The sequence below is a fragment of the Channa argus genome, chromosome 23 (assembly GCF_033026475.1).
Source record: "Channa argus isolate prfri chromosome 23, Channa argus male v1.0, whole genome shotgun sequence".
Classification (NCBI taxonomy): domain Eukaryota; kingdom Metazoa; phylum Chordata; class Actinopteri; order Anabantiformes; family Channidae; genus Channa; species Channa argus.
The window spans coordinates 8,477,473-8,491,614 of NC_090219.1; the positions used below are offsets into that span (position 1 = coordinate 8,477,473).

A 14,142-nucleotide genomic window follows, 5' to 3' on the forward strand; every position below is an offset into this window, starting at 1 on the left:
TGGTAAATTTCAAATTGAGCCTTCGAATGCTGATAACAGGTAAAATCTTTTGCAGCCTAAAGCTGGTATAGAAAGCCTGTGTTTCTCTCTTGCTTGTTTTTTTTTTTTTTTTTTTTTCCCTTTTCCTTGGCTCGCTCTCTTTCTCCCCGTCACTTTTCTTTCTTTCGGTTTACACTTCCTTTCATTCACTCACACACACACACACACATGCACATGCACAGCTCCACAGTGCCATGAAATCTCATCCTGCCCTATCAACAGGTGCTGCGGGACTAAGATTGAACATGTGTCATAGGGTGCGGTACAGAGATGACAGGGCATTCATCACCACAGCCTATCGCCATTTCCACGCCCCATGTTTTTTTTCTGGCCTGGAGCCCTCCCAGGTGCTTTGGCTCATCACCGCTGCCACTGAGCTGCAAGAAAACAGTGCACAGGCCTCATTCTGACAAGAACAACTTTTGACAAAGACATTTTGTCTCAAAGAAAACACGAGTCATTTGTGTCCCCCTTGTAAAGCCTACCACCATCATGAAATATATCCACAGTTTGAATAAATCACATGCATTCCACCGCTGACAAAATGTTAGAGGGAGTGCCGTCAAAGAAATCATCCGGTTTCTCCCATGGCTTATGTGTCACAATAATCCTCTGGGCACTTCTGTGTTGCTGGATGCACATTTAGTGATGTTGTATTCGTTAGCAATCAGCACAACTTCTTTGGGATTTATCAAAGTCAGTGGCGTTTAGGATTTCCCATCGCGTCCCAGTTTGCTTTTGTGAAATATTACAGTTTTTTGGGGGGATGGTTTAACATTAAGCTCCACAAGTTTAAAAAGAATGATGGTCTGTCTCTGGTCTGCTCCTGGCTGAGGGAGGGTGCTGCTCCCCTTTAAGACTTGTAGGATACTGAGCTAAATGGCCACCTTACGGAAACCTACAGTACATACTTACAGTCAGCTTTTGCTCAAGTGCATTATAGTAATTAACAGCTGCAATGTTCAACGAGTGAAATGCCGGCAGTGTGGCAGACATTTTTGTTAAACGGATAGCATGAACACAAATATAGATAAGCAAACAGGCTAAAGAGCAAATCATTTTTTTTTACAATTAACTACTTAGTCTTTACAGTGTTAGAAAATGGAGGAAGGGATCTCTTTTTGTGTTCAACTGGAAATGTGGAAAAGACAAAATAGATGAAAAGCCATCATTAATTGTAATTATTTTTGGTCAGTGTCAATCAACAATAAAACCGTAAATCCTCTTAGAAAACCAGTAACGTAATGGAAATAAAAATACTTCTGTGAAAATTAATTAGAAAACTCCTCAGTTCTGTTATTTGTGTAATCAACTCGTTGGCTCATCATTTCACCACTAAAAGTAACGTAGACACAGTGGAGTCCTGGAAACTGCCGTGTTCGACTCCAAACGATCAGTTCTACTTGAACAGATTTGGATTAGGTGCCTAGTACAAGTACACCTCACCAACTTTCTGAAGAAAGAGGGAAAGCACTACTCTCCTTTAATTACCTCAGCCTCACAGATAATTCTTCTCTGTCTAGGGATTTGCACCAGCACCCTCCAGGTCTCAGACCAGGCTCTTTAGGCTTTTAGGTTGTCAGATTGTGTGCCATTAATGTAACAAATAGCTGCTCTGCACCCTGAGTCACTCACTTACAAGACAGAGTGCTATTTTGCAGGCAGTAGGTACCACAGCCTGTTCCACAAAATTACCCTCGGCCTAAAAATAGACCACCGCATTGAACACGCACACACACATATTTGTAGACACAAACACGCAGGCAGAGACAAACATATTTAACATGCACAGACACACACACGCTGTATATTTAGATGGGGGGACTCCAATGTGACAGTATGATAGCTACTCTGTGTCTTTGCATCACGCTTGGCCACCCAGCCTCCCACTAATTAGCAAATGTTTCTCCTGTTTTCCAGCTGTGGGTGCCTCCCAGTGCTCCTGTCAATTCATAGCTGTCACGCCTACTTTTATTTTATAATAACAGCGAGGGAGGTACGGGGACCTGGTGTAGAGCAGTGGTAGAGCATTGGGTTTGGATGCAGAAGGCCTTGGGTTTGAATCCCACCCCACCAGGTGCAGCCCGAGCCCGGATAGAAAAAGGAGAGGGTTGCAGCAGGAAGCGTTGATCTTTTGAATAGCAGCGAGGTGGTGGAGTTTAACAGGGGAGTAATCTTAAAGTTAAACATCTGTGTAAAGCTACTGAGGTCAGTCATTGCTATATAATCTCACGTTTTTCCTATTGACTTAGCTTTGACGTCTTTCTTGCAGTATTGTCTGACAGTTTTGGTGAACAATTAATCCACAAAAGTAATAAAAGGTGAGAAAAATCCCCCTATATTTGTTAATCGAGATGATGAGGCAAGGAGTTGGTTAATTGAAACCTACTGTGCCCTTTACAAATTTGTCTGTGACAAATTTCCTATTTTTACATACTATCTTTACATGTGACCTAAAACGGGGTAACATCTTTATGCAAGTCATAAATCTAGATTGTGGAAACCCGGTTACACAAATAAGATGATTATTTGAGACCCCAGAATTTGAGAGAAAACCCCCAAAGTATGTAAATCTGACTCTGCTCCCGCCCAGTCTCCTGTGACTTTGCACACGATAGGCAGGTATCAGATTTAAGGACCCTGTTCAGTGACCCTGCAGCTTTGCAAGGTAGTGGTGGTTTTCAAGGGCAGAGATTCCGACGTCATGCAGTTGCCGTGTTAAAGATTGAACATTTCTCATTTTCTGTCTCTTTGTTTATTATGCAGGGAACTTTCCGAAGTTTCATCAGGAAAGGTTTGAACAAACAATATAAATATATATATATATTCACATTGCCGTAGTTTTTTTCTTGGCGAGTGTGAAGCATTCAGGAAGCGATTGCCTCACTCGTGTCTTTGATGTCAGCTGTTCACATTCACTGTGCAGACTTTCCTGCAGGTGTCCGACTGTCGAAAGACTGACCCACAGGTCACAAGCCCATTTTTCTTACCTCCCACATGATAGTCAATAGAGGCTTTGTCAATGTCTGACCAATGTCATAGCAACCATAGCTTACACAGTGACAGAGGTCTGATGGAAAATTGGCTGTTCTCAAATAATGGCTATAATTATGTAACAAGTGGGGCAGAAAAATAGAGGCACCTGGAAAAAAAAGATAATCATGGTGTGGGTGAAGGCCCATTCAGTAATGTGTTAAGTAAGACTGAATGGTCTGATGAGGCAGAGAAAGCCTGTTATAAATCAGTGTGACACAGAAAACACTGACTCTGGTAAAGGAAGCAAACACTCTAGTCCTTCTATACTTTACTTTCTGAAAAATAACACGTTTTAGAATTTTATAAACAAAGTGACAATATAAACTAGAACGGCTGATGGACGAGTAATGAAGTCATCGTCTGGTTACCAGGAAGTCACAACCATTGCTAAGCACATTTGTGATGTAAACCCTCTGCTTTTGTCCGTGTGTGTTGCAGGGCTCCAGGTCCAGCGGAAAGGTGCACAGCTTCGGGAAGAGGGAACAGGCCATTAAGAGGAATCTCAATGCTCCTGTGGTGGTCCGAGGATGGTTGTACAAACAGGTCAGGACACTCTCGCCCTGACGTACAGTACAAAGAAAGACTGATTTGGTTTTTACAGGGACATTCATTTTAGTGACTGGGCTTCTATACTTCAGAAAGGAAAAAAAATAAAATAAAATCCCAGATCTACAACCAGAGGTTCCAATTGTCCGGGTGTGCAGAGCTCTGATGTGGTGTTGTGAAAAGCAGTGGCAGCCTTGTTGACCTCAGGCTTGGCTACAGAAATTGTGGAAGAAGCGGTGGTGACATTTCTTTCTCAGAACTTCCAATAGCCCCCGGTCACATCCTCAGATGTGACCCAAATATCTTCTGTGTCCCATTATCCCAGAAATGGAATTATCCCATTTCATGTGGTGGAATCAAGTAAAAAATTGGCTGCAACAAACACAGTCTGTTTTTTCACCTTCAATTGACTAATACACAAATAGTTTGAACTCTAAATCAAGCTTCTAGCCTGTTTAGAATATTGTGTGTTTACCCGCTGCTTTAGAATTGCTATAATTTGAGTAACTATGCTGAAAGAAGGCATCATTACTCCACCATATAATGTTAATGGAAAAAACAGGAACTTTCCTCTAGACATTACAATCAGGCCTGTTGTTGCCTCTCTAACATCACTACAGGGACGGGTTCCAGTTCTGTCCTGCACGATCCTGTAACATTTCCCCCAGTAGCCTAGTTCTTTTATGCCTTGGCAATATAGAGCACCTGCTGTTGATCACAGACCGGCTATTACTGGACACTCTGTTTATTGAAGTTATACTTAAAATGTCTGTAGCTGGCATCATCCCACTGGATAAACACTTGGCCTCTGTACAAGACAAACAGTGAGTGATGCTGCAGCAAAGTCATTATATTTTAATGATCACACACAGAGACGTACACAGGCAAATACACACTGTGACACATGCATACATTTACACACAAGTACAAGTACATGCGCAGGCGACAAATAATCATATGCAGTCAATTAGAGAGATGCAATTATATTTTGATTAAAAAAAAAAAAGCTTTAATGCTGGCTGCAGCATTCATGGACACCCAATGTTAGACAACGTGCATGTAAATATATGCATGTACTTGCTTGGACACACGTCACAAACAGATGTACACGCTATCACGAACCGGGGAGCAGAAAGCCATTTACACTCTCATGTCCAAATACACTCGGGGTTGAACGCTTGTAGCTTCATACATCTTTAGCTACAGGATGGGTATAGAGCTCTGTTTGAGGTGAGTTCATCCCTTCTGTATCCCCTCTCCGCTTCGAACGGCACCATTATCAGCCTGAGAACATGAAAGACGAAGCGGGAAAGCAGTCGTGGCAGGCCCAGCGAGAGCCGGCCAACAAGGACAGACGATCCCCCCATTTCCTCCCTCTCTTTCCTGTTCACTCTCCCTGTCTCTGCTCACATCCACCTCACTTTTCCTTTCATTACTATAAGTTTCCGTATCGTTATCTGCTCTTCCCCCGCTGCATCTCTTACCGCCTATCAAAGATCTCTGCAAAGTCTTTGTTGTTGTATCGTCCGTGCTACTTTTGGTCTCATTATGCATTAATAGACCATTTATTCTTGCTACCCCACTTTCTCTACGCAGGACAGCTCTGGGATGCGTCTTTGGAAGAGGAAGTGGTTCGTCCTGGCCGATTTCTGTCTGTTCTACTACAAAGGTGGGTCTTGTGTAATTTTAACAAGAGGAAAGGGTTTGATTTCCCTGTCACTGCCACTGTTTGCTTTTCCACTCCCCCAATATTATAATTTCAAGCAAGGACAAAATAAAAGGCTGCACCTCTCAGAAAGTCTCTGAATGTCTCATGCTTCACTCAGACAGGATCTACTGAATGGCCATTGTAGTGGAGCCCCTGTGATTTTACAGGTGTTTCTCAGATGAGAGTAAGGATTGAATTTTTTATTAAATTACTTACCTTAAGTAATGGTAGGATTTTCCTGTCCACCAAGGTGTATTCTATCAGTGAGAGTGTGTCTTTATACCCACAGTTGTCCTCTGGACAAAATGAATGTAAAACGAGACATTTGCTTAGTAAATGTCAACGGGGCTAAGGAGTCTGAAAATAGGACGGAGTAACTTGACAAGGTCAAGCCAGTAGTTTACTGGCTTTTTTCAGGACCCTTCAGCTTACATCAGGGTCTTTGTTAGCAAATTAAGGTGTTTACTGTTTGACTTGCATTTGGAAAAAGACTAACATTTTTTGAAACCTGAATTACATTTAGGTAACTTCTGTTTTGACTTCTCTCGTGCAATCATTTCTCTGATACCGAAAAACCCTTTGATACTGAGCTACGTTACAGTCCCGATCAATGGGCTGTTGAATTCAGGCAACCGCAAACCAAAAGAGACGTCTAACTCAATTGATAAAACACAACTTGAAATGTGCTGCCGACGACTCTCAAACGAACTGCGCTCCTCCTTCTCAGGCTTTTGAAGCGTACACCCAGCTGAGCATGCATCTGCCATGAAGTCAAGTCAATTTATTTAGAAAACGGCAAAACTGGTTTAAAGGTTTAGGAGAGATGGGTTTTGTAGTCTGGATGTGACTGCAAAGACATTGGAATCAGCCGGAAGCATCTGGTTCAGAGGACCAAAGTGTCAGAGTGGCAGGATGGTCATTAAGTGATGGACTAACAAACAATAAGACCTTAAAATCAAGAGGTGCCAGTATGGGAGTGATGTGTCCATGTTTAGGAGCTCTTTCAGGATCCTAGCAGCAGCATTATGGGCCAGCTGCAGATGGAGAGTATTGCGGTAATCAAGCTGGGCTGAAATGGCGATGGGAAGAGAGAGAGGGGTACTGATTAGAGGAGATGCACCAGCAGAGAGCCACGTGTAACACGCTGCGTAAACAAAATTTGACTTGACTTGAATGGCAGCTGTGGTGAGCAGACGAGTTGCAGTGCAAATCGGGTTTGGTGGATGTATGATAGGGAAGAGGAGGAGACTTCTAAGTCTTTTCTGCATGTTGTTCTCACTAATAAAAGTCTTCAGCACTGGCATTAGAAACTTCGAAGCCAAGCAGAGTTATTGCAGACCTAAGCGATAGTAGCTGTTCAGTGGCAATGAGAGTGGAGGCAGTGAACTACTGTGAGCATATCACTACAACAGGGAAGGGGGCTTTAGGGTTGATAATCATGCCCATGACACCTAAACAATTTTTATATGCAGAGAATTAACGTGCGGTCGTTAAATGCCAAGCAGCATGTTTGTACAGTGAAATGCTTTTCATTCGCCCATTCACACACCGATGACAGCGGCCGCCATGCACGCTGCTCCCCTGACCCCACCACGAGCAACTCAGGGTTCAGTGTCTTGCCCAAGGACACTTTGGCACATAGTCAGGTGGGTGTGGGAGACAAAACAATGACCCTGGGGTCTAACCACCTGGGCCACAGCTGTCGCCCCTTAACAAAGATGTTGAGTTTTCGAAGCGAGCTGCGACAGTAAACACACATTTTTGATGTGAACTGCAGCTAACAAAGGAGCCAGTGATTCTATCTGGGTTTGCGTTAATCGGATCTTTCTCAGTGGGTTACAGCTAAAGCACAGGAACGAACACACACACACTCTATCACCATCCCTTCTCCAACATCAGTCTCCATCCTCTCTTATGTCCTTATATGCCTTCTTCTCTTCGTCTCCATATTTGAACTTTTTGGGACATGTTGCTGTGCCTTCCTGCCTCAACAGGAGGATGAAATCAATTCACTGTTGTTTCTTTTTCTCCCTTTTCTCAGACTCTGTCAGTTCAAAGGTTTCTCCTCTCAACAGGAAAACATCTGTCTGCAGCACCACTTATCGCCTCCCTGCATCTCTTGTTTTTACAAAAACAACCAAACCTCCCTTCACTTATTTTCTTTTCATAGTATTGCCTCTGTTGGTTGAAGGTCTCTGTCAAGCTTGTAGATGTCAGGTCCTTGAGTTGTATTTAAAAAAAAAACATGTTTCAGACGTGCGTTCCATGCTTATAATTAGCCGGCAAGAAATAAACACACAAATATATATAAAACTGAGCAGAAATAAGGGAAGGGGGCCAAAACAATTCATTGATTATTTGATGTTAAAAAATGAATTTAACAACTAGTTTAGTTAATTGCTTTTTTCAAACAAAGATTCCACATTTTCTCTCATTTAAGTTTAATGATTGTAGGATTTTCTATTTTTTTGTACAACAAAAGTAATTTGTCATCTCAGTGTTTCTAAACTTGCTTTTCTCCCTCTTGTTTCTCTTACATGGGCAAAGAAACAGATGCTGCCATTCATATGCTGTTTGGGTTTAATGTAACTCTACTTATAACAGTCTGTTCTGTTCAGTGTGTGGGGGGTTATGTGCGTTACTGTGAGTGACACCAACGGGGCGATGCAGATAAAACGTCCTCAATGTCTCACCCACCATTTAGGGAATGTACCCTCCAAAGGTCCTTGAATTATTTTTAACCAATCACCCTTTTAATCCACAGTCCTGCCTTATCACCTCTCAGCCAAACGCCCATGTCCAAGCACAGGTGCTGTGCTCACATGTTTTGATGCCACTACTACATTTTACAATGTGGTAATCTTTGCATACGCACATATATGTACATGCACATTCCAGCATCATGTGGAAAAACAAATACTTGAGTATTAGACCTTGACAGTACGTTTGAGTACGCTGTGTTTTAAAAGATTTAAAAGGGAGAAAAAATATATTTTTTTCTTTTCTTTTTATATATATTTGTATATATGTATATGTATGTATGTATGTATGTATATGGGGGCAGACTCTGAGACTCTGACACTAAGATGCCAGTGGTCATTTACTGGCATGACACTGTGCGTATGTGTGTTATAACAGGCAGTGATGAAATTAGTGGGTGATGAGTGATATTTATTCTCTTGCTTCTTCCTTTACTTCATATCTCCCCTGCTCCTTTTCTCACCTTCTTCACCCTGATAATATACCCCCCTCTCTCTCTCTCTCTCTCTCTCTCTCTCTCTCTCTCTCTCTCTCTCACTCTCACTCTCTCCAGACAGCAGAGAGGAATCAGTCCTTGGCAGTATTCCTCTGCCCAGCTATGTCATTTCACCACTGGGACCTGAAGACCACATCAACCGCAAGTATGCCTTTAAGGTATGCTTTTCTTTGTACCACATACTAGTCTGTACTGTTTCATCGTTTATCATTTATTTCTCTGATGTGTTGATTTTGTTCCTTTTTGAGTTTGTCTGTGGACACTTTTTATTTGCTGCCTCTGGGTAAAAAAACAAATAAGCAAGGAGATGGAAAATAGGAAATAATTCCTTATGAATCAGTTAAAGCTTATATAAGTAAAAAGTGAAATCAGTGCAACGAATGAATGCCATGGTGTTCTGCACACTTCAAAGTTGATTTGATCTCATTAACACTGTCGCACATGATTACTGATTGAAGGAGGCGTCATGTTTAATTAATTCCAGCTTATTTATGCAGATTTTGATCCTAATGTCTCCACTTCAATACAATAGATACTTCAGGAGAATATTCTCAATTAAACTTGGCATTGTTAAAGGTTAAAGGTTTTATTCCTATATATTAAAAACATATAAACCTCTTATACTATATAAATCAATTTAAACGTGAGTGTTTCCACCAAGTCGCACGTAAGGAAAGTTCATTGAGACACATTCCTTCCTAAGCACAAAACTGTTCCCTCTATACTACAGAATTTAACACCTGCTGTAAGTCAACCAGCAGGCTTGGTGGAATGCAACTATTTCCCCTGGAGATGCATTTTGTCAAGCATAATTTATGAGTTATATAATCTGCCTCTTGAGATTTGTTTTGCCTTGTTTCTGAGAGCCTTTTGCTGACTGGGGCTCACTCTAGTGCCAACATGGCTGGTAAGCAGAAGAAATTCCATTTTGTTCTATTCCTGCTTAACAGCTTTTTAAATTGTCATGTTTTCAGCAGTGGTTTAAATCAAATCAAATCATATTTTTGCATATACTGTTAATAAAACAGATTTTTATATTCCTCCAATCGTAACCCGGATTACCGAGCCGCCCTCTAACTTTGTGCAGCACTCACCACCTGTTGTAGTGATGTCTTTTAACACTGAATGTCTGTCAGTGTCTTCATTGAGACAGACAAGCTCCTCCTGTGTGACATAATGTTTCTCTGTGGCCTGAGGCTTTTTGATTGAATCTGAATCTATAGGCAGGTTTACTGTACAGCACACTATCAGGAGTGTTTGCTGTACGCGTGACAAATGCAGATATTTGGTATGCAGTCAAACTTCACACCGAAATCTGCTTATTTATATATAATAATATATAAAGCCTTTAAACCAAAATGTCAGAAGTTGTGCAGCCGTCTTGCAATGTTCCCTGATTGATCCTTAAGGAAACACACAGATTCTTCACGTTCTCAGGGCATAGAAATCTCTTTGGAAGGCTACTCCAGCCTCCTACCTTCTGCCAATGTTTCAAGATTTTACCACAGATCCAGTAGGTCAATGTAAACTGGACATGTTTTGTATATTCCAGAGGATTTGGTGCATAAAAATGGCAGCTAAATTACTGCACTATTATACATATTACTCAACTTATGATCTAGGTTCTTGTTGTCATTAATGTACATCATGTGACTTATAAGTAATTAAGGCTGCAATACACCATAAGCCCAACTCTATTTATTTATTCCAGTATTTGACTAGTCCATAGAAATAAGTTGTACCCTGAGGGTTTATTATTTAAGTGAAATGGATGATTTAGCGTACAGTATGTTTTCCAGGTCATAGTTCTTCATGCATTTACCTGGGTCACTGCATGAATCCTACTTTGAAAATTTGAACATGTCTGGCCATTTGGTGTCAGTGGGATTTGGACTTGTTTTATTTTTCCTGTCAGCCCTGAGGACAGACACCGTGTGCAGCGTCTGCCAGTGACCTGTGACCGTCAGACCCTGCTGCCATTTGTATGCACCTCGTTCATTCGGATGTTGTCCTGTCTGATACTGGAGGATTTTTACTGCTTCCACTTGAGACAGTTATTCCAGAAATCCTCCCGACTTGTGACTTTTTGATATCAGAGTGACGGTGGAGGTATAACAGAGCAGTGTTGTGTTTGTCTGTGAGCAGGAGTGAGCTGGTCCTTTCCCACCCTTATCTGTCCTTTCAGCGCACAGCTTTGGCCAGACGAATGCCAGTGTTTCATTTTAATCTTCTTTGTCTGTGAGACAAAAGCGAGTTTGCTAAACATTGTAAGAGGCTGAGTTTGAAGACTGTAGCTTCCTGGCTGTGATACAAGTCAAAATATTGTTAGCCATCCTCATTAGTTTCTCCCCGATGGGAAAAGGAAAACCATATACTTTTTGATGACATGACTTATTAGACTCAATTTTTTTTTGTTTGGCTTTTTTTTTTTTTTTTTTTTAAGCAAAAATTTTAAACCGTTCATATTATAAATGTATGATTTTTATCGACTGTTTCCGCTCCACTGAGAGGAAACGCGGGTGGAAAAGTATTCAGCAATCACAGCACAGTGTCAATATTTGTATTTCCAGCATGACCAGGAAGCGATGCCCTTAGGAACTTCCCCTTTCCTTTCTTTTTCTGTTTTTAGTGTAACTTGACAGTAGCTGAAAATCTGGTTTTGCCGTGGTTGATGTATGTACAGGAACACAGATTGAAATAAACATCCACCCAAACCTGTCGCGTGTGGTTACAGGTGCTTCGGCACACTTGTGACCACACCTGTCTGTGAACCTTTGAGGTCAGTAAAACATCCAGCTTTTCAGGGTGGTGTCAAGTCACTCCGGTGTGTCTGGACTAAACTGAGCTGAACTTGAAACTTAAGCTTCTACCAGAGAAATGAAACCGTGTGCTTTCACAGAGTGGGTGACCTAACTGAGCTTAAAATTACCCTACAACTCCCAGCAAGCCGCACTCATCTCAATTTCCAACAAACTCCTGTTTAGACTGATTTAAAATGCTGATCTGCTCAGCTTTGTAACCCACGCTGCACTTAGCCAAACGTGAGCTGAATGTGTGAGTGCTGCACCTGCTGAAATCAACCCAAAGGCATCACGACCCCACAAAATAAACCGTCAAGCTGTGACAGGCTCACACCACGTTCTTCCACTATTCACCAAATCCTCTTCCCTCTCTTGTTCACATCGGTTGGCTGCCCGCCTGGGACTCCCTCCCTGTGAGCGTGTCGCGTCGTCCAGTGACAGTCCTCCCCTAAATAGGTATACCACCCTCTCATTTGCTCTCGCTTTGCCAGATGTGAACCTTACCTATCCATGTCGTCTGCCGTACAGCAGCCTTGTATATTCCTTTATTGATTTTTGATGCATGTCTTGAAGATTAATCCCTCTGGCTGATGTGGTCGTGTTGTTTTTTCTTATTTTGCTCCCCTTCCTGTCCTCTCTCTTTTTCCTCATTGTTGTTATCCCAATATGAATCTTTGTGTTCGGCTTATCTGGTTTTGGGCTTATCATCCATCTCTGTGCTGCTCTCGCTGTCTCCTCCATCTGTCACATCTACTGTACCAGAACTCACATCACCTCAGTCTACTGTTCCAAAAATTAGGAGCAGAAAAATAATGCTTAAAAGCTGTGGGGGATCTTTCGCTGTGGAACCAGACTATGTCACCCCACAGTCAGTCAAAAAAATTTGTGTTTTTTTTCTAAAGCAGCTGGTTTAAGGATGTTTGAAGTAGAAAAATGTGTAATATCCAGCTTCTTAACAGGATCTTTTTTCCAAGAGCAGGCATGACGAGCTATTGTTGTCTCCATTTGGATGTTTTTCAGCGTAAATACACTTTTCTATAGTTGCACTTTTAGGAGGCCATACTTTATCAGAAGCTTTTGTGGAACTCTGACTGCTCGGGCTTATCTTCAGGAGCACAATGTTTCTTTAAATAACACCCAGACAACGAGGGTGTGTGTTTCTTAGGCGCTGTCCACAGGAAAACAGCCCGAACTATTGTGAGCCTGTAATAGTCAGCGATATTTTTTAGTTTGTTTAAAAAAAAATAATAATTAAAAAAAGGAGAGGCTGAAATCGTGAGAACACAGGAGGGGAAGGAAGTGATTAGGGCTGGAAAATAAAAGGCACATAAGGAAAGGAAGCACCGACGTTCTAGTTGGAGTGAAATACTGTCGAGCGTAGGGAGAAAAGAGGGACTTTTCATATTTTTCCCTAAAGCTTTTACTAAACAATGTAGTAAAACACAGATGATCAGGACCACCCTTCACACTGCCACTACCTCCCACATGGACCCAAGCTGCAGGGACAACAAGAGGCTTGGCTGTGCATGGATTCAGTGTGTAGGTGGGTCGGTCATGCACTCAGAACTGAATGACCCACTCAGCATTCCTGCTAAAGAGAGAGGCACTTCCAATGTTATTTTAGACTGGTGGCAGTGCGTGTCACGTGTTGCTGTGTGTGAGCCGGTCCATTGTTATACACTGTAACTAAAATCAGGGACAAGTCTGAGGCTGGTGACTTGAGATGGAAAGCGACAGGGCTTTTATATGGTGTGATGGAGGTCTTATGTGTGCAACATTCACAGCTCTCTGCAAAACACTAGGGGAGCAGGATTTGAAATCAGTTTAAGTTCTTTACTTTGTGTGTTGTCAGTGCACATGCATCCCAGTATCTCTGCACGTGCCGGAACGTCTGACTAGCAGCGTAGTGTTCTGTTGTATCAAGCAGTCTGACTGTCTCATTGTAGCAGTGAGAGGCTGTCTGTCAAAGTGCTGATGGTGAGCAAACAGGCCTGTTTTGACAGCTGCTTCCTCAGGATGCTGTTACTACTTGCATCAAGATTTTAATATGTTTTGGGGACGAATCTACCATTTTAAAGAGAAATGGTTGCTAAATAGTTTCCCTCCCTGTTTCCTGTCCTCTGATGTCCCCCAACTCCTCTCCATTCCTGACAGTGACGGTCTGACGGAGCTCTGTGTGTGGCTGATGCGTCGGTCCTTTTCCCACGGGGTAACATTTTCCTCAAATAGCCTGCAGGTTTTTATTTTAACCAGACAGTAAAATCAAAAATCCAAATGTAACGAGGGAGCTGGGGATGCGAAGTTTAGGATTCTCCAAACACAATTGATTGGTGTGTTTTCAGCTGTTAAATGCAGGGTTTACTGACATACCTTTAAAATCTGGAGCTCGTTTTGTGCTTAGCTTTTCCTGTGTATTATGATAGGACTCTGTAACAGGGCTGCTACGGCTTGTGTGGGTTATCCTGGAGGATTTGTCTGTTTACTGTGACGTCTGAGCTGGATTAAACTGGGGTTGTAAAACAAGTTAGACTACGTTGTCTCTGTGGTGAAACCGTTTCTTCTTCGGCGTGTCTGAAGAAGCTACATGGTTAAGTCGATAAATGTTTACAACTAAGAAGAAAGAGAAAGCGAAAGAAGTCCAGCTGACATGACTCAACTTTGAGATAACCACACCTGGATGACGACTGGAATACATTTTGTTAAGCTATAAAGTGGTTTCATTAGGTTGTAATCTGGTCTACTTCCAGTGCAGAGTC

At 42.0% G+C, this 14,142-nt stretch overlaps 1 protein-coding gene across 3 annotated transcripts in view; it reads left to right on the forward strand.

Moving 5' to 3' along the window:
* The window catches only part of plekha7a (pleckstrin homology domain containing, family A member 7a), a 117,432-nt gene that overhangs the window by 82,152 nt on the left and 21,138 nt on the right, over nt 1–14,142 (forward strand). For all 3 annotated transcript variants that reach the window (XM_067493770.1, XM_067493771.1, XM_067493772.1), the window contains exons 6-8: nt 3,514–3,618; nt 5,218–5,290; nt 8,643–8,743. In XM_067493770.1, the coding sequence (XP_067349871.1) occupies nt 3,514–3,618; nt 5,218–5,290; nt 8,643–8,743 (279 nt within the window). The remainder of the gene's footprint in view (nt 1–3,513; nt 3,619–5,217; nt 5,291–8,642; nt 8,744–14,142) is intronic.